The sequence below is a fragment of the Nicotiana tomentosiformis genome, chromosome 10 (genome assembly GCF_000390325.3).
Source record: "Nicotiana tomentosiformis chromosome 10, ASM39032v3, whole genome shotgun sequence".
NCBI classification, from domain to species: domain Eukaryota; kingdom Viridiplantae; phylum Streptophyta; class Magnoliopsida; order Solanales; family Solanaceae; genus Nicotiana; species Nicotiana tomentosiformis.
In genome coordinates, this window is record NC_090821.1 from 11,562,919 (window position 1) to 11,583,490 (window position 20,572).

Sequence of the window (20,572 nt, forward strand, 5' to 3'; positions counted from 1 at the left end):
TTATTTACCGGAAAAATCGAATAACATTAGATTTTGTGTGTGGTTCTAAGGATATGCGATACAATTCGATATAAATCGTGTAGAGAAATAGAGATACGTATATTCTTGACTATGAGAATGCAAATAGTGGGCAATAAGAATAAATGAGATAAAGTAAAGCAAACGCAAAGGGATATCTTTCAATCTGAGAAGTGATTCGTTTTTTTTGTCTCTGCCCTTAGCTTACAAGGATTCCCCCTTTTAAAGAAGAGGGTTATCACAAAAAACAATAAAATAAAACATATAGTGGAAGGCCCATGATGACTTGTCTCTTCCTTGATTCCTGCCAAGATTCTCTCTCTTGGTGCGGTCACAACGGCTCTTGTCTGTGAGCTCGATACTGGCTCGAGCTCGTTACTGGGTTGGGCCTTTCGGTCTTGGCTCGAGTCCGACCTTGGAGATGGGCGCCGCGCATTTCCGACCTCGAAGCAGTGCCTTGCGGATCGATTCGGCCACGGGCTCGATAGCGTTATCGAGACAACTCCTTGATCGACCTTTGGGCTCGAGGCTCGTTAGTAACGACTTCGGAGCTCACTCCCAAAAATCTAATTCCGACTTTTTAACTCTCGAACTCGATCGAACGTAGGAAGGCCGAAATCTATTTCGACCGTATGCAGACTTGAAGAAGATTAAAACTATATTAAGCCAGAACAAAAAGAAAGTAGTAGACTGAAAAAATAAACAGATCGGAAAATCTCAACAAAAAATAGATATCATGAGCTAAATAATTCATTATTATAATTACTATTATTATTATTATTATTATTATTATTATTATTATTGTTATTATTATTGTTATGGTTATTGCTGTTGTTTACTATTTTCAAATATTGAACCACAACTCGAGCTTTGATTCAAAAATATATATATAGATCAAAATGCATCCTCACAAATACTCACCTCGCTACATGCTAGTGAATTACAATAATATACTCATTATAATAATATATGAGTAGAATCTTATGTTATTCTCTCTCAAAAGCTCTCGGCGCATGTTAAGCTAACGTATGTCGAACGTGGATAGCCATGGGAGGGAGGAAAGGACGACCTCGAAAATAGCCATGCGTGACTGTTGGAAGCTCGGTCAGTGCGAGAGTGATAGCAAAAACCCTAAAACAGGGGAATACCCAACAAGTGGTAACACCGATTGGGAATCAATTTCAATTTAGGTCAATCGATCTGGGCTCACATGGAATAAGTGTTGGGGCATCGAAGAAATTGAATCTGAGTGGGATTCAATCATATGTACAAGCGTGTTCATCAAATACAAGAGAGAATCTGAATCTGAGTGGAGTTCAGGTACCTACTCCTGTGATATAACTTGAGGGGAATTGAATCGAAGTGGGAATCATGCAATTATCCATGAGACAACAAAGAGTGGAGAAAGACAGTCAAATTCAAAAGGAGATCAACTGATTTCAACAAAAACGAAAGCTAATCGAAGTGAAGCAGCAGGAGATGGTGAGGGTGTAGCACAACCCAAACCGTAAAAATTGGGAAAAGAAGAGTGTGATCCAGCACCGTGGACAAAACTATTTGTAGGGAATCGTCTGGCAAAAAATGATATGAATTTATCTTATATTCCACCAGAAGTGATAAATGGTCAATTTGTTGCTAAATTAGATAAATCAGAAATCGTAATAGAAACGGAAAAGTGGAGAAGAGCAATGATTGTATACGTAATTGGTGAAGCACATGGGTATAACTATATGAAGAGATATATGTTGCAGAATTGGAACAACATTGCTGAACCAGAACTATACCTCCATGAGGAAGGCTATTACATTGTCAAATTTCAAACAACTATGGGGGACCATATAGTATTAACATTAGATCGATTGTCATAAAACAATAGACCCCAGACTTCGACTTCAATGCTGAAGTTCTAACTGAAGTGACACTATGCGTCAAGTTTCCTAAACTCCCTATGAATTGTTGGGGTTGTGTAAAGAACTAAGCAGAATGGCCAGTACCATAGGTACCCATTGTTTGTTGATGCTTGTACAGCCAATCAAAAGAGAATCTCCTATGCTAGAATTTTGATTGAGGTAAATGTCACTAAAACTTTACCTACTGAAGTGACTGATGGATCCATCTGGAAGACAATTCCAGCAGGCAGTGAAATTTGAATGGAAGCCAGAGTTTTATACTGAGTGCCTGAAAATTGGGCATGATTGTCTGAAAAGAAAAACTGAGCAAGATGGTCAACCATTAAAGAGAAGGAAGCCAACAAAAACAGTCCAAACATGGGTAGCAAAGGGAGTAATACAGCAACAACCTACAGGTAGCATAAGAATGGCTGACCAACAAGTAGATGCAGGGGCAAAAAACACACAGATACATAAAGGAAAGGCAACTGCAAAGGATGTAGAAGGAGAGTGGTTGCAGCCAAAGAGTAAAGAAAATAGTCCAAGGAAGAGGAGGACAGAATACCAAAGTACTGAAGGAGAGAAAAATGAGAGGAGTGAGGAGCAGCAAGAGACAATGGCAAATACAGAAGGAGTTTATGCTGTGTCAACAAAGAATGGCTTTCAAGTTATTCATATGAATGAGAAGCAAGTGGGTAATGTAATGCCTCCTGATACAAGAGGAGGACTAAACATCACTCAATGACTTGGTTGATTTGGAATGTAAGGGAAATAAATAAGAGGTACAAACAGAAGGAGATCAAACAGTACCTCATAGAAAATCACATAAAAATAGCAGATGGTGGAAATTAAAATTAAAGAGAATAATGCACAATGTATTGCTGGAAAAATTGCTCCTACATGGCGTATGATCAACAACTAGAGTGATGCAAATAATGAGAGAATTTGGGTTATGTGGGACAGTAGGGTATATAGCATCAAGAAATTGGCAAGCCAAGCACAATGTATACATTGCTATATCATTGGGAAACAAAATGGAGTGGACTGCTTAGTAATAGTGGTCTATGGTTTTAATACAATTGAACAAAGAAAGACTATGTGGACCCAATTAAATACTCTGGCATCTAGGATTAACAAGCCATGGTTAATATGTGGGGATTTCAATGCAATTCTATATCCCCAAGATAGGCTTTATGGAGTACCAGTAACATTCACGGAAATTAAGGATTTTGCAGATTGCTATCACAACCTCTCACTAAGTAAAATACCATGGAAAGGAGACTATTACACTTGGTCAACTAAACAACAGGGCAGTGATAGAATATGTAGCAGATTGAAAAAAGAACTAGCTAATGATGAGTGGATGCTCAGCTATGGACACTTGAGTACAGAATATGGTGAGCCAGATATGTGTGATCATGCACCTATGCTCATTCAAATGAGAGCCACCATGAGAAACATAAAAGTTCCATTCAGGTTCTTCAACATATGGGCAGAACACACTCAATTCAAACAATTAGTGGAAGCTGGATGGACTAGAAATAAAGCAACAGAGAAAATGAAAAATGTATGGCTTAAAATGAAGGAGCTTAAAGCAAATCTTAAAAAGTTGAACTCTGAGGAGTTTAAAGGGATATCAGAGAAGATTACTCAAGAATATTTAAAGGACATACAAGGGAGGATGCACAATCGCTATTCAGATAGCCTAGCTGAACAGGAGAGGGAATGCTTGCAACAACTTGAAAAGTGGTCTATGATTGAAGAAAGTTCTTTGCAACAAAAATCTAGAGCTAACTGGATAAAGCTTGGGGACTTAAATAATAAATACTTCTCAGCTGTGATGAAAGATAAGCAGCAGACCAAGCAAATGCTAGAGATTAACTCTCTGCAAGGAATGAAGCTAGTGAACATAGGAGATATCAAAAAAGAAATATTGGATTTCTACAAGTCTTTAATGGGCTCGACTAGTGTCTAATTGCCAGCAGTAAATACAGTAATCATGAAGACTACACCCTGTCTGACACACTCACAACAAGTAGCATTATATGCTAATGTAACAGATGAGGAGGTTTATGAGGGGTTATGCTCGATAGGAGATGACAAAGTACCAGGAATAGATGGATTCAATGATGTGGTTTACAAGAAGTCATGGAATATAGTGAAGCAGGAAGTATGTGAAGCAGTTAAAGACTTCTTCATCACAGGGAGACTACACGGCAATTAATTGAACCACTCTTACCCTGATACCAAAGATACCTAACCCAGCAACAGTGAAAGACTATAGGCCCATAGCATGTTGCACTGTTCTATCTAAGCTTATTTCTAAAGTGCTGGCTGTTAGATTACAGAAAGTGATGAATTGCATTATATCTGAGGCTCAGGCAGGATTCAGTCCAAGGAGGAGGATAGCAGATAACATAATTTTGGCTCATGAACTAGTCAAATCTTACAACAGAAAGCACATTTCTCCGGTGTATGATAAAGGTTGACATACAAAAAGCATAGACTCTGTGGAATGGGTGTACTTATAACAAATCATGGAAGGATTGGGATTCCCTGAAAAGTTTATTGGATGGGTAATGACTTGCGTCAAGACAGTTAATTACTCTATTATGCTTAATGGGGAATCTATGGAACACTTTAATGCAGCTAGAAGCCTGAAGCAAGGGGATCCAATATCTCTTTTTCTCTTTGTTATTGCTATGGAATACTTGAGTAGGCTGCTTAATGGACTGAAGGAGGAGAAAGGTTATAAATTTCACCCAAGATGTGGGAAGCTGGGCATTACTCACCTGAGTTTTGCTGATGACCTGTTGTTATTTGCCAGAGGGGACAAAAACTCCATTCAAAAACTGCAAGCTTGTTTTGCAACTTTCTCAGAAGCATCAGGGATGAAGGCTAATATGGCTAAGAGTATAGTGTATTGTGGAGGCATCAACACTAAGGAGAAGGCTGAAATAATACAACTGCTGGGCCACAGTCTAGGAAAACTGCCTTTTAAATATCTAGGAGTTCCACTTGACACAAAGAAGTTGACTGTGGTGCAATGGCAGCCGCTTATTGGGAGAATAGTGTCTAAGATTACATCTTGGACTACAAAAAAGCTGTCATATGCCAGAAGAATTCAGCTGGTGCAATCAGTGATTTTTGGCATGCAATCATATTGGTCCCAAATCTTCACATTACCAGTTAAAGTCACAAAACTAATAGAAGCTTATTGCAGAAGCTATATGTGGTCGGGGAGGAATGAGATCACATAGGAAAGCATTAATTGCCTGGGAGAAGATATGTCAACCTAAAGCAGCATGTGGACTCAATCGACACAACCTACAGATATGGAATAAGGCAGCAATTGCAAAGACATATTGGGATCTTAGCCAAAAACGTATTACATCAAAGGGCAAAATGTAGATAGCATGGGCATACCACAAAGTGCAAGCTGGATGGTAAGGAAAATTCTAGGAGCCAGGGAGATTATTACACAACTGAGCAAACCTTTAACTGAGTAGGAAAATGTGATCAAGCAGATTTACTTACAAATGATACCACCTTATCCAAAGATACAATGGAGAAGGCTGATGTACCAAAACACTGCTCGACCAAAAGCCATAATTACAATGTGGATTCACAATCATGGAAGGATGCTAACTGTGGACAGATTGTTAAAGTGGGGGCTCAATGTTAACCCCATCTGTGTGTTTTATCGAGTGGAGAATGAGACCAGAGACCATCTCTTGTGGAGTGTGGATATGCACAACAACAGTGGGGGCGATTGTTTTTATGGCTACAGATCCAACCTGCTACACTCAACACTTGGGTGCAATTTATACAGTGGATCATCAAACAAACAAAAGGCAAATCAAAGCAGGCAAGAGGGCTAAAAATGCTATATACAGAAGCTATCTATGCCTTGTGTAGGGAGAGAAACAACGGGGTATTTGAAGGGACTGCACGGGGCTATGAAAGTGTAGCACGTGAGATTGTATGTGTATGCAATCAAAGAGCTGAAGGGATTGTGAAAGGGTGGTTACAGCAGCTTCACTTTTAAACATGTAATAATTAGAAGCGTAGATAGCAAGATGTATAGGAAGTAGGGAATTTTTTGTTTACTGCTCTTTCTGATTTGGCTAAGCTGCGTTTAAGCTTAGCTAATGCACTGTAATGCCTTTCATTGGTGATTAATGAGAAAAATAAATTACCAAAAAATAATATATGAGTGACAGAAAAACATAAATTTAAGTATTTTCCACCCTTTGTTTTCTAGCATACAATTCTCATACTTTGACAGGATAAACGCTCTGACTAGCAGAGTGCTGCCTTTTCTCTTGAACTCATGACCTCTTTCATATAGCTTCCGTACCACTAGCAAGAAGGGCTTCTGCTGCCGAATCCAAATCATGAGGAAAGAAAACCCTGAAGAAATTCATGGTCAAGCGAAGGAACTCAAATCTTCACGAGTGACAGAAAAAACATAATTTTGCCTCCCAAAAAAAATGGCATAGGCATGGAACTACTAGCAGAAAATTCCCAGGCTGTCTCCCTGCAGGAATGAATAATTTCTGAGATGCCTAAGGGTTTGGGTTAGCGTGATAAATCCTTAGAATTTGTTTTAATCAGCTAAAAAGAACCATAATTTTGACATTCTATTATAAGAAAGCATTTCTCGGCCCCAAAAATTAAGAAGAATGAGAATACCCTGAAAGGCATTTTGCCTTCAGAAATGAAAAAGAACCATCATTTCCCATATCTTTCTGTATAAGAAGATCATCTACTTTCTTGCAGTACGAGTATAGAGATGTGACAAAGAGAAAACGTTATAATCACCTGCAAGTATTGTGGTACAGTGTCTTGCCCAGTTGGTCTATGTCAGTGATGCCTTTAGTGCCTGCAACAACATCAAGTACTTGCCTGGAAGAAGGGAGCTGATATTATTCAATAAATCAAGATTAAACTCGAGATACGGAGAATCATATGCAGCTAGAAGCACTACTACATTGCCAAGGCATAAAATAGGGGTAAATATCCCACAACAGAAAGAAATTATATAAGTAATTCCTTTGATACCCCCACTCAAAAGCATTCGGAGAGAATTAGAAGAACACAGAACAAAGTAAAAGGGGGATAAGCCTTTAACCCTAATTTTTATCTCAACCCCACCCCCACCCCCCAAACAACCCCCAACAGACACACACACACAGGGGATTAACTAATCCCATATGGACAAAAGGTCGCCCAACTTTTAATCCCCCGACCACACCTTGTCCTTGAAGCAAACAACCACTTATTATAGAGAAACACTAAAAAGTTCAAAACAGGCAAGACAATTTTGGAAGTGTTCGTGTTGTACAGATCATAATAGAAAGACAAACTTCAAGAAAGCTAAAGTATCCCGGATGAATAGATAACTTAATAAACAAGGTTAAGATTTTCAAAGACAATCTTTGGGTTTTTTCTCTTTTTCTATTTTCCTTTTATTCTTTTTTTATTCTTGGTGGAGAGTGGCACTTGCCAATTTGAAGTTCAGCGGGTATGTGTAGCAATGATAGTTCTTCTAGCTTCTCTGTTTCCTCCAAGTTTGTATCCTTTGCCAACTCTAAAGTTACTTTTTCCTATGAAAAAAAAAGTATTGCAAGTAATCGCTATTCGCTAACATATAAAAATGTATTTAATGGAGAAAGGAAGGGTACAAAACACTGGTATCCTATAAAGAAAATCAATTGAATAATATAAGGAATAAGGATATTTTCAATCAGCTTCAATCTCATGACCACTGTTTGAAATGATGTCTATAAAGACAAAATGGAAAAAAAATCATATCACTAAGCAAGAAGAATGCTATGACACTTACCGAACTAAGCAAGGCTCATTGCGACCTTTGACAAGGCATTCTTGATCATGCCTCTCCTTTTTCTTTGAAGGCCATGAGGATTTCACAAAATGTATCCCAGCATGTGAATTCTTGATATCACAGTATGGTGAATCCGTTTCAATCATCATTCGCTCAACTGGTATACCCTTTACGACTTCAAGGTTCTCAGCTGTCTTGAGAGAGCAACCATTTACACCTAATTAGTAGTTCAAACAGAGAGACATGAACAGATATAAGTAAATCAGAGTCTAGCAATCTCAAATACCTGATGGAAAACACATGAACATGACAGCTTCTAAATTACAATATTGAACATAATAGACTGGAGATTTCACCTATAAAAACATTACTAAATGAAAGAAGTTTATCACGATCTTCAGCACTTCCAGTGAAAGAGTGTGCAACACCAGCAACAAACCTGTTCAACACAACTGGTTTATCAGAACATCATATATAAAACTGCAATTATGAATGCAAAGCGTTACACTAACCATGATAATGTTGCCTAATGTCACTTAATTAAACAAAAGTAGGATACTGCATCAATTCCATAAGACAGATAGTCAGAAAAACAGCCTTTTAAGTTACGTCAGTATTCTTGCAATAGCAAATCTCGGCATAAGCTGGCCCCATAAAATTTTCTGACTTGGAAGGTAAGGCTGTCTACATCTGCTTTTTCCTGAACTTGCTTAGGCAGGAGCCTTCTAGCATTAGGGTATGGCTTCATCCCAAAAGCAGTGAGATATAAGAGTCAAACATAGTGGTGAAATCATGTGGTTTATTACTTTATTTATTCTTTCCACTTTTAAGCTGGCCTATGGAAAATCTAACCACTACATACTGTAAGAAGTTCTTAGATAAAATTAACTTGATCTTTCCAGTATTCTCATACTGATGGGGATTACACGGTGAAAATTAGAAACAAGCCAATCCGTGCTATCTCCTACAAGTACAAAAATTTTACCGATCCTTATTTCGCTCAAGAATGTCGCGAAAATCCTGAGCAGCTGCTCGCATGTGAAGAAACATTGGCAGTTTCATTCTATATGCTAACTCAAACTGCTTCTCAAAGTACCTATATTTCAAAACATTGAAAGAGAAAGCAAGACCACATCAGCAAAGTGGAAACAAGGCAAGCCTACAGAACTATAGTCACAAAAAGGTGCCCTCTAGATCCCGGTGCACCTAGACTACCAGTGGAGGAACAAGAAGTAATTCCTCCGGAGAAAAGGTACATGAGTAAATGTCACCAGAAAGAGGGTTTGGTGGCAGGGGGCATTGGGCCTCTTGGTTTTGCTTGGGGGTGTGAGGGAGGGAGTGAGGGAGGGAGGGGGAGAGAGAGTGAGTGTTGTGTGTTAATGCAGGCCAATTAAGGATGAAGGAAGAACTCATAGGGGGTTATGTGAAGCAGATACATACTTCTTTTGAATATCAGATGGACAAAAGTGAAGTCTATCATAGTCCAACCCACATTCGCCAATCGCAACCACCTTGTTTGAAATGAATTTTGTCGTCAGCAAAGTAAATAAATAAAAATATACTAGCATTATTTATTTCAACTTTTAGGCACCAGGGAGACAAGTCAGAATTGAAATAGCTCCAAACTTGCTAGCCAATAAATATAAAGATTCATTCAGAAGTGTATTTTCACGAGGGAAAAGGAATGAATCACATGATGAGCGACCGAGCTATATTATCAGAATGCAGATCATATACAAATGTGCATCTTATAAGCAAATCTTTGTCTAAAAAACTACTTACAGCCTTCACTATTTGATCACCTTCTTCACTAGCACAATATTAGGAAGTTAGAGAAAGTTCATCTCCAAATGTGTTAGGCCCTTATGAGATTATCCAATTCTTTAATTTCTTGAAGCTCTTCTTGGGGAAAATCTTTTCCTTCTGTGATTTGCAGGCTACTAAAACCTCAAATCAGTTAAAGGATGAGCTTAAATTGATCAAAATTTCACATCTTAAAAGTGTGCAAATGATTCAGTATTATTTTGGTTATACTAATGCCATTTTCGGAGAAAATCCTTGTTGAAAAGTTTGGAGCAATTAACAACATGACCAGTTAACCAGGAGCTTAAGCTGCTCAGAGTTCACACATTAGAGAGTATAATATTTAAAGCTTGCCAAAATTTGCTAAATTGAAAGAGCATTTACTAAGAAGGTGTAAATTGAATGAATCCATAACCTTATAGATAGCGAAATTGAACGTACTTTTCCTTTTTCTATTCCCTCTTTAGCCAATGTCAGAAGATCCTGCAAATGCTTTTCTGGATCCCCACTGTCTTCAAATTCCTGATTGAGCACAGAAGAAGAAAATGACAAATGCATCCAACATATATGAACGGGTAGGTATTTTTCGTAGGCCATTAGATAATATCAAGAGTCAAACCCACTTTGCATCTTGTAGGGTGCACACCCACAGTACAGAAAAGTCTTGCTGCAAAAAGAGTTAGTTCTGAAGGTCAAATGTGCCCATATATTTGAGAAGCCAACTCGCTGAAAACAAAGAACACTAGGCAGAGTAAACTGGCTGAATAAGGGACATATGGACAACCATCTGTTTCCGCAATTGCAAGAGCTTCCTTTGATTCTTCAAGAGAGCCACCAGTTACCTGGAAGAAACATTTAAAGCGAAAAAATACTCTTAGAGCAGGGAACATTTCTTTAATCAATAAAATAAAAGATTTTTCTCAATAAATTTCTCCAGCAACAACAAAAACAAACCCAGTGAAATCCCACGGTCTGGGGAGGGTGTGTGTATGTAGACTTTACCCCTACCTGGAAAGGTAGAGAGGTTGTTTCCAATAGACCCTTGACTCAAGAAAAGATAAAAAGAAGCAGTAACAACAATAAGATACTAAGAAATCGAAGCGAAAGATAGTAAGAAAACAGCAGGTAATAATAGCAATCTAAGACTAAGAAAGATACCAGACGAAAGCTAATACTACTGGTATGGGAGAAAAAATGCTCGACTATCTACTAACCTTCTACCCTAATTCTCGACATCCATACCCTCCTATCAAGAGTCATGTCCTCGGTAAGCTAAAGCAGCGCCATGTCCTACCTTATCACCTATCCCCAATACTTCTTTGGCCTTCCTCTACCTCTCCTCGTACCCACCAAGGCCAGCATCTCACACTTCCTAACTGGGGCTTCTTTGCCCGAACCATCTTAGCCTCTCTTCCCGCATCTTGTCCTCCACAGGGGACCACTCCCACCTTTTCCAAAATATCTTCATTCTTAATCTTATCTAACCTGGTATGCCTGCACATCTATTTCAACATCCTCATTTCAGCTACTTTCATCATCTAGAAAATTCTTGACTGGCCAACACTTTGTCCCATACAACATAGTTGGTCTAACCACCATTCTGTAGAACTTACCTTTAAGTTTTAGTGACACATTATTATCACACAAGACACCGGACGCGAGCCTCCATTTCATCCACCCCATTCCAATAGGATGTGAAAAATCCTCATCAATTTCCTTGAATTACTAACCCAAGGTACTTGAAATTTCCTCTCTTGGGATGACTTATATATCAAACCTCACGTCCATGTCTACTTCCCGGGTCACGTCGTTGAAAGCTTGAACTTGCACTCCAAGTATTCTTACTTGGTCCTGCTTAATTTAAAATCTTTAGACTCTAAGGTGTGTCTCCAAACCTCCAGTCTCTCATTAACATTATCTCGCGTCTCGTCAATCATAACTATGTCATCTGCAAATAACATACACCATGGCACCCAGTGGCAGAGGCAGGATCTCTGCGAAGGGGGTTCAAGAAAAAAAAAATTATAGCTAGTGGGAATTGAACCTATGAACTTTCAAAGATTTTGAACCCCCTTGACCACTAAGCTACACTTTTGGGTTGTGTCAAGGGGGTTCAAATCTGCCCTTCTGCCCCCCTAAATCCGCCCCTGATAGCGCCTTCCCTTGAATGTGGCACGTTAGTGCGTCCGTTGCGAAGGCAAATTAAAACGGACTAAGAGTTGATCCCTGATTCAACCCCACCACAACCGGAAAGTGTTCCGAGTCTCATCCCACTGTCCTTACCCGAGTTTTAGCTCCATCATACATGTCCTTAATCACCCTAGTATAGGCTACAGACATACCTCTAGCCTCCAAACATCTCAATAGAATCTCTCTTGAGACTAGGTTGTATGTTTTTTCTAGGTCAATGAACACTATATACAAGTCCTTCTTCCTCTCCCTATATTGCTCGGCCAATCTCCTTACAAGGTGAATGGTTTCTGTAGTCGAACGATCCGGCATGAATCTGAGCTGGTTCTCAAAAATAGACACACCCCTCATTGCTCTCACTTCTACCACCCTCTCCCAAACTATCATAGTATGGCTTAGTAGCTGACACCCCTATAGTTGTTGCAATTTCGGATATCACCCTTGTTCTTGTACAACGGAATAATCGTACTCCATCTCCATTCGTCGGGCATCTTCTTCATCCTAAAAATGACATTAAACAACTCAGTGATCCACTCCAAGCCTGCCCTACCCGCGTTCTTCTAGAATTCCATCGAGATTTTGTTGGCACAATCGCTCTTCCCCTGCTCATCTTATGCATAGCCCCATCGACCTCCTCAACTTTTATGCGCCTACAATACCCAAAATCTCGACGATTCTCGGAGTACTCAAAATCACCCATTACAATGTTCATGTCCCCCTCTTCATTCAAGAGTTTATGGAAGTATCTCTACTATTTTCATCTAATCTGTACCTATTTCATCAGAACTCTGTTTTCCTCGTCTTTGATGGAGCTAATAACAAACTTACCATTTGATGCCAGATAATAAAAGAGAGAACATGATGTTAATTAAAAGGAAAGAAATATAGTTTTTTTATCATTCTGTCTACATCCAACATATCCACAAGATGAGTGTTGCAAAAATGTCAATGTTGTATGGATGTGCGATGATGCAAGATTAGACAAAATTAGAATGATCACGTTTCGTAGAAAGGTATAGGTAGCACACATAGAGGATAAAATGAATCAGAGTCACTTCAGATAGTTTGATCATGTCTCGCCCTCCAGACACACCAATCTGTAAGTGTAAAACCATGGTGTTCAAAGGTGTTAAAAAGGGATAAGATAGGTCAAAAATCACGTGAAGGTAATTATATCGAAGGACCTACAATATGCCGCAATCCATGCAAACTTAGCACAAAATATGTCACGAGTGGAAGAAAAAGACCCATAAAGGTGATACCAATTAATTGAGATTAAGGTTTAGTTTTCTAGGAATATTTTAGTCTTGCTAGGGATTTGTATGCCAATAAAAAACTTAGAGAATCTCTATTGCTATAGAACATATATCTTCAAATATTTGATTGATACGGGTCTAAATGGAGCAACATGGTTAATGAAGATTTATACAGATGATCCTCCAACTAGCTGGGGATTGAGACATAGTTGTTGTAGAACAAGTCCAGTAATTAATCTTCCTCGCTAATATCGAAAAAAGAGATTTCTAGTACTAGTATAAGCTCATTGGAGAAAATGCTTTAATACTCAAATCTCTATATGAACAACAATTAGGTTTATTAGGACTTGGTGTTAATCATGTGGACAAAAAGTTAAATCGAAAGATATTTGTTTACCCGAAAAATCGGATAACGTTAGATTTGTGTATGGTTCTAAGGATATGCGATACAATTTGATATAAATCGTGTAGAGAAATAGAAATATGTGTATTCTTGACTATGAGAATGAAAATAGTGAGCAAAAAGAATGAATAAGATAAAGTAAAACAAGCACAAGGGGATATCTTTCAATATGAGAAGTGATCTTTTGTTACTGTGTCGCCTGCTTGCTTACAATCCATGTCCCTCTTATAGTAGAGGGATCCTACTTTATATATAATAAAAAATACGTAGTGGAGAGCTCATGATGTATTGTCTTTTTCTCGATTTCCGCCAAGATTCTCTCCCATAGTGCGGTTGCAACGGCCCTAGTCTGCGAGCTCGATGTTGGATCGAACCCTCGGCCTTGGTCCGAGCTCGATTCTGACTTGGGGTCTCGGTATTCGGGGCGAGTGTTGGTCGGTCCATGCATCTTCGATAATCTCCGCTTTGCCTCGTAGTTCGATTTGGATATGGGCTCGATAATGATATCGAGCTTGTCATTGATCGGTCTTCGAGCTCGAAGCTCGCCGCCCTTACTTCGGACCTTGACCGAGCTTGTCATGCAGATACCCTTTGATCGAAACCTTATCGTCTCGATCAGTCCGTACGACTGACTCAAATCGGTTTTGACCGTATACAGATAGTCCCCTCGTTTCTCGGAAAAGGATGTGGCGAGAAACGATATGATTTTCCAACAGCTCGATCAGATATGTACTGACGTTTTCATCGATCCATAAACTGGTGGACCGATTTCCGGCCCCGAGTATCAATCCCGACCGAAGGCGGAAGATAGTGCTCTTCGTTCCTACCGATACCCGAATTGTTTCTTCCCCTATGGGGATTGCCAGTTACCTTCGGTCCTTGGTGACCGAAGAAGATCAATCAGTGATGAATGCGGTGGGCCTGCCTATCTCTTCAACGAGGCCCAACATGCTTTGAATCGAGTAACGCTGATGGCGTTTTTGCCGCTTTTTTTACACAGAGTTGCAGGTAATTCTAATGTTTCTCCTTTTGTTTGCAGGCTTCGGTATTGCATCACGAAGCCTTTATTCGAATCAGGGAGGAGCATGACGCTGAGGTTCGGAGCCTCTCTGAGAAGAGTGACTCGTACAAGCTTCTTAGTGAAAAACTTCGAGCAGATAGCGGCTCGGGAAGAGCATGAGGAGATGGCTGAGCAGGTATTCCGAATGTTCCATGATAGTGAAGATGAAAAAGAGATAACCACTAACTATCCGATTCTGCAGGTTCGACAGAGGATCGAGCAGATTGGACGGCTTAACTCACAGGTAGATGCACTACTGGCTGAGGCAGAAGAATTTAAAAAGTATATGGATAACCTTGCCTCGAAAAAGGAAGTCGTCGAAGCTCAGTTGGAGCTGTCAGATGCCTAACTTCGATCTGCGAAAGAAAATGCTTTGAGGCTGATCGAAAAGATGAAAGAGCTTCAACATCGGTTGGATTTGGCCAGTTTAGATAAAGCATATTTAGCCAAAGAACTCGAAGTGGCCAGATCTGAAGTGGTCGAGGCCAACAAAAGAGCTGATGCCAAAGTAGCTCAGTTCAGGATCGATGCCGAGGTTAATCAAGCCAAAGCTGCGAGCATGGTCGAACATGCAAAGTGGCAGGCTCGGAGAGAGGCTCTCGAGGAGGTCAGAGCTCAGAGCTTCGATGTTGGGGCCGAGATTGAAGTCGCCAGGGCGGAGGAGAACAAAACTCGGAGGTTGGCCTTTCCTGAGGAGGACTCCGATGACTCGGGGGAGTCTGAAGACGAGGACGATGCCGAGAATACGGCCTCCGATGAAGATTGAGTCATTTAGGGCCTTAGGTCGATCGCTGCGTTCTTTTGATACCGCTTTCAGTTTTTGTATAAAGAACTTCCTTTTGGAAGAGTAGCCGCCTCTGTACAAAAAAATTGTAAATATAAATCTTTCTTCTTTTTGAAGAAAAATAGCCTTTCAAACTAAATAGATAGTTTGAATTTAAATCTTTGTTGCCTTCGGGCCTTGTGGGTAGTCCCCTTCGCTTTATCGGGCTCGAACATCCTTCAGCTTAAATAGTCAAGTGTTCGTTTTAATTCGAAAAAATGAGTAGTTTTTCTCGAAATCGAATTAAAAGTAGCCCGCAGGCTTAGTAATAGAGTGAATGATTCGAACTCGATGCAATGCAGCCCGTAGGCGGAATGGTCGAAGTAGCCCGTAGGCTTAGTGGTCGAGTGAGTGCTTGCTCGAACTCGAAATAAAAGTAGCTCGTAGGCTTAGCAGTAGAGTGAATGATTCGAACTCGATGCAATGTAGCCCGTAGGCGTAATGATCGAGTGAGTGCTTGCTCGAACTCGAAATAAAAGTAGCCCGTAGGCGTAATAATCGAGTGAGTGCTTGCTCGAACTCGAAATAAAAGTAGCTTGTAGGCGTAATGATCGAGTGAGTGCTTGCTCGAACTCGAAATAAAAGTAGCCCGTAGGCTTTAGTAGTCGAGTGAATGATTCGAACTCGAAATAAAGTAGCCCGTAGGCGTAATAGTCAAAGTAGCCCGTAGACTTAGTAGTCGAGTGAATGATTCGAATTCGAAATAAAAGTAGCCTGTAGGCTTTAGTAGTCTAGTGAATGATTCGAACTCGAAATAAAGTAGCACGTAGGCGTAATGATCAAAGTAGCCCGTAGGCTTAGTAATCGAGTGAATGATTCGAACTCGAAATAATGTAGCCCGTAGGCGTAATGATCGAGTGAGTGCTTGCTCGAACTCGAAATAAAAGTGACCCGTACGCTTTAGTAGTCGAGTGAATGATTCGAACTCGAAATAAAGTAGCCCGTAAGCGTAATGATCGAGTGAGTGCTTGCTCGAACTCGAAATAAAAGTAGCGCGTAGGCTTTAGTAGTCGAGTGAATGATTCGAACTCGAAATAATGTAGCCCGTAGGCGTAATGATCGAGTGAGTGCTTGCTCGAACTCGAAATAAAAGTAGCCCGTAGGCTTTAGTAGTTGAGTGAATGATTCGAACTCGAAATAAAGTAGCCCGTAGGCGTAATGATCAAGTGAGTGCTTGCTCGAATTCGAAATAAAAATAGCCCGTAGGCTTTAGTAGTCGAGTGAATGATTCGAACTCGAAATAAAGTAACCCGTAAGCGTAATGATCGAGTGAGTGCTTGCTCGAACTCGAAATAAAAGTAGCCCGTAGGCGTAATGATCGAGTGAGTGCTTGCTCGAACTCGAAATAAAAGTAGCATGTAGGATTTAGTAGTCGAGTGAATGATTCGAACTAGAAATAAAGTAGCCCGTAGGCGTAATGATCGAGTGAGTGCGTGCTCGAACTCGAAATAAAAGTAGCCTGTAGGCTTTAGTAGTCGAGTGAATGATTCGAACTCGAAATAATATAGCCCGTAGGCTTAGTAGTCGAGTGAATGATTCGAACTCGAAATAATGTAGCCCGTAGGCGTAATGATCGGGTGAGCGCTTGCTCGAACTCGATCCTGTTTGCATAATAAATCTTGAACATAGAATATCGGTAAAGAAGAGGGCTTTCTTTGCAAATCATTATACATGGGTTCATGTTTTGCGTCAGGGCTCGGGCCAACTACATAAGCATGGTTCGTTTTGACCATTTGGCTCTTACAACGTTTCCTGTTGAGACACTGTTTGTCATAAAATAACGAAGTAACTTCCTTTGCACCGAACTTGATAATCATCACAGATGCGTTCAATGATAAAGCCCCCTAGTATACGAGGTTGATTTTAAAGAGGCCTCGGATACTCAGCAGTAGTATCGTTTCCGCTATATGGCTGGTATCGATCTCTGGTCGACTTTTGCTTTTTCATAACGGACCTAGAAATCTACTGGTCATCTTCGACTCTTATTTTGGATTGATATCGATTGTGCATATCGGTCCAAGTAATAGCTGGGTACTCGATCAGATTTTGCTTCAGCCGCCGTAAAGCCATCGAGCTCCGCTCGTTTAGACCTTGAGTGAAAGCTTGAATAGCCCAATCGTCTGTGACTGGTGGCAGATCCATTCGTTCCATTTGAAAACGAGCTACGAACTCCCTTAGCATCTCGTTATCCTTTTGTATTACCTTGAACAGGTCCGACTTTCTGGTTTCGACCTTTATGGCTCCGGTATGTGCTTTTACGAAGCAATCTGCAAGCATAGCAAAAGAATCAATAGAGTTAGATGGTAAATTATGATACCATACCATTGCCCCCTTTGACAGGGTTTTACCTAATTTTTTCAATAATACAGATTCGATCTCATCATCTTCCAAATCATTGCCTTTGATGGCACACGTGTAAGAAGTGATGTGCTCGTTGGGGTCGGTCGTTCCGTTATATTTGGGTATTTCGGGCATACGGAATTTTTTGGGGATTGGTTTTGGGGCTGCACTCGAGGAAAAAGGCTTTTGAATGAATTTTTTCGAATCTAGCCCTTTTATCATTGGTGGAGCTCCCGGGATCTGATCGACCTTGGAATTATATGTTTCTACTTTTTTATCGTTGGCTTCGACTCGTTTTGTGAGTTCCTCGAGCAATTTAGTAATTTCAGGAGTAGTCCCCGATTCTGGCTCATTTGACTTCATTATGGCTGGTTCCGTTCTGTGGGTGATTTCTCGAAGCGGATTGGGCTCCGGCCTGCTTCGTTCCTGAGTTTGGCTCTACAACTGAGCTATCGCTATTTGCTGGGCTTGTAACATCTCAAAGATCATCTGTAAGCTGATTCCGATCTCCTCCACGTTATGGGTGTCTCGAGCTACGGATCGAGCACCGCCCTGAATGTTTTTTTCCGGTTCGGAACGTTGGTTCGCCTTAAGAGCCACTTGTGAATTGACATCTGGCGGTACTTCGACTCGAGCTTCGGTGACATCGTTAATTCACCTTCCGGCCCTGGGTGTCAAGTCGTTGGTTTCATCTTGAAGGCCGGCTTCGTGGTCGATAGGTATAGCCATCAATCGAGGGTTTGCCATTGTTGATCTGAAGTTGTAAACTGGTGTGTATTGCAGATTTGTATCAAACAACCACTATTACCCTTAGCCCCATGGTGGGCGCCAAACTGTTTACCCGAAAAATCGGATAACGTTAGATTTGTGTATGGTTATAAGGATATACGATACAATTTGATATAAATCGTGTAGAGAAATAGAAATATGTGTATTCTTGACTATGAGAATGAAAATAGTGAGCAAAAAGAATGAATAAGATAAAGTAAAACAAGCACAAGGGGATATCTTTCAATATGAGAAGTGATCTTTTGTTACCGTGTCGCCTGCTTGCTTACAATCCATGTCCCTCTTATAGTAGAGGGATCCTACTTTATATATAATAAAAAATACGTAGTGGAGAGCCCATGATGTATTGTCTTTTCCTCGATTTCCGCCAAGATTCTCTCCCATAGTGCGGTTGCAACGGCCCTAGTCTGCGAGCTCGATGTTGGATCGAACCCTCGGCCTTGGTCCGAGCTCGATTCTGACTTGGGGTCTCGGTATTCGGGGTGAGTGTTGGTCGGTCCATGCATCTTCGATAATCTCCGCTTTGCCTCGTAGTTCGATTTGGATATGAGCTCGATAATGATATTGAGCTTGTCATTGATCGGTCTTAGAGCTCGAAGCTCGCCGCCCTTACTTCGGACCTTGACCGAGCTTGTCATGCAGATATCCTTTGATCGAAACCTTATCGTCTCGATCAGTCCGTACGACTGACTCAAATCGGTTTTGACCGTATACAATATTACTGCTGATATATTCCTCTAACTACATCAGTGCAAAGTCAATGACTGAAGTAACAAAACAAAAAGGAAAATGGATGCTAAGGGTCGACAACATAAATACCAACAAATTACGTGTTAAGTTAAACATCCTCCTATTTTCTCTTTTCCATGTGGCACTAAACTAAGAAACATGATTTTGCAATGAAATATTCCTTTTAGTACACTTTTAAGTGGTGAATCAATTGGGTTTTCACACATCAGAATTGTTAGACAAATTTTAAATTAGAAGTGTGAAACTTTATGTGCAATTAGTGAAGCAATCCAAAAAAACAAAACTTGGTAAAAGAATTGTAGAAAAAACTCCACATTCTTTATGCAACAATATTCAAACAAATCCAATCAATAATCATAACATGAATTTTGAAATGCAAAACAATGACATATAAATAATAAAGAGAAAGTGGGAAGGATTTACAATTATGCGATCAACTCCAGCGCTCCACGCCCTCTTCAACACAGCTTGAATGTCCCCCATATGATATTGCTTCCCATTGTATATCCCTTTGAACATGCTATCTGAATTTGTGGGGGTTTCTTAGAATTAAGACAAAGAAAACAAAAACTTGACTGCATCTTGGAAATATGTGGCAGACTCACCAGTAAAATTTACGGCTATGTCTGCTCAAAAAAGAAATCTAGTTAGATAAGGAGAGTATATTGATTACGACAAATTGACGGGGAAAACAGATGTAGTACATCACCTATCATTCGTACAGTCGCCATGGCAGCTGAAGATGCTCTGGTCCGAAAAATACTTGCTTTTTATATTATTTATAACAAGTTTCGGCTCTCTGAAATTGCGAAAATAGCACATTAGTCCAGTGTTTGATTGTTGTTACAACTTGAATACATAGTCGAATTTTTGGGCCTTTCTCACGATCGGACTAGCTTCTCCTTGAGTTGAGCATACTAGTATGTAAGGCGATTTGCCCCTGTAATCATTTTTCGTGCTTCTGTTTAAAAGATAGCCACATTTCCCAAGTATTTAAAACCTAGTCAAAATATAAACCATCACAGAGAGACTACTTTTCGGGCTGACCATTGTAGGGTATGACGGGCTGACAGGTCCATGTCAAATGAAGATTAAAAGCAGCTGTCAAAGAGTTTCAGAAGAACTGGTCACTCTCTACAGCTTGTCACACCTCCTTTTTTTCGGGTGATTGCGGAAAGAAAGGAGTTTTTCCAATTAAAATGATATTATTTGAAAAATGATTGATTTTATTATTTAAAGAGTCGTCACTTGCAATTATTTAATTTTGGTGTTCCAACTCACCATTTCGTTTAAACCCTAATCAAGGGAAGTTTTAATTCTGAATTATGGTCCGCGAAACACAGAAGACCGGGTAAGGAATTCTATTAACCCAGAAGGTGTAAGGTACTCCCGAGTTCCGTGGT

At 40.1% G+C, this 20,572-nt stretch overlaps 3 protein-coding genes across 8 annotated transcripts; 2 read left to right on the top strand and 1 right to left on the bottom strand.

Moving 5' to 3' along the window:
* The first annotated feature begins 2,859 nt into the window (after positions 1-2,859).
* On the top strand, positions 2,860-3,882 carry LOC138899759 (uncharacterized). Its single transcript, XM_070186448.1, has one exon. The coding sequence runs from the start codon at positions 2,860-2,862 to the stop codon at positions 3,880-3,882; it is 1,023 nt and encodes a 340-aa protein (XP_070042549.1).
* A 24-nt stretch (positions 3,883-3,906) lies between these two features.
* On the top strand, positions 3,907-4,396 carry LOC138899760 (uncharacterized). Its single transcript, XM_070186449.1, has 2 exons — positions 3,907-4,123; positions 4,236-4,396. Exons 1-2 carry the CDS (start codon positions 3,907-3,909, stop codon positions 4,394-4,396), a joined length of 378 nt encoding a protein of 125 aa, XP_070042550.1.
* Positions 4,397-6,059: 1,663 nt separating this feature from the next.
* Positions 6,060-20,030, bottom strand: LOC104096291 (uncharacterized). 6 transcript variants are annotated; one of them, XM_070187347.1, is made up of 12 exons: positions 19,879-20,026; positions 19,775-19,795; positions 19,593-19,693; positions 10,343-10,400; positions 10,182-10,225; positions 10,000-10,080; positions 9,196-9,266; positions 8,741-8,851; positions 8,112-8,194; positions 7,756-7,972; positions 6,732-6,815; positions 6,060-6,320 (listed from the first exon to the last, which is right to left on the bottom strand). In XM_070187347.1, the coding sequence occupies exons 1-12, from the start codon at positions 19,898-19,900 to the stop codon at positions 6,251-6,253; spliced, it is 963 nt and encodes a 320-aa protein (XP_070043448.1). In that variant the 5' UTR covers positions 19,901-20,026; the 3' UTR covers positions 6,060-6,250. The 6 variants fall into 6 exon arrangements, with proteins under 6 accessions (XP_070043448.1, XP_070043449.1, XP_070043447.1 ...); XM_070187348.1 differs by having other exon boundaries at positions 6,732-6,829; XM_070187346.1 differs by having other exon boundaries at positions 6,249-6,447; positions 19,879-20,030.
* Positions 20,031-20,572: the final 542 nt, after the last annotated feature.

Coding starts and splice junctions, on each gene's coding strand:
- LOC138899759 (XM_070186448.1), top strand. CDS start 2,860: ATGTGGGACAGTAGGGTATATAGCATCAAGAAATTGGCAAGCCAAGCA.
- LOC138899760 (XM_070186449.1), top strand. CDS start 3,907: ATGAAGACTACACCCTGTCTGACACACTCACAACAAGTAGCATTATAT. Junction 4,124..4,235: donor CATCACAGGGAGACTACACG/GCAATTAATTGA, acceptor TTATTTCTAAAG/TGCTGGCTGTTAGATTACAG.
- LOC104096291 (XM_070187346.1), bottom strand. CDS start 19,900: ATGGCGACTGTACGAATGATAG. Junction 19,796..19,878: donor GGCGACTGTACGAATGATAG/GTGATGTACTAC, acceptor TTTTTTGAGCAG/ACATAGCCGTAAATTTTACT. Junction 10,081..10,181: donor TGCACCCTACAAGATGCAAA/GTGGGTTTGACT, acceptor GTGCTCAATCAG/GAATTTGAAGACAGTGGGGA.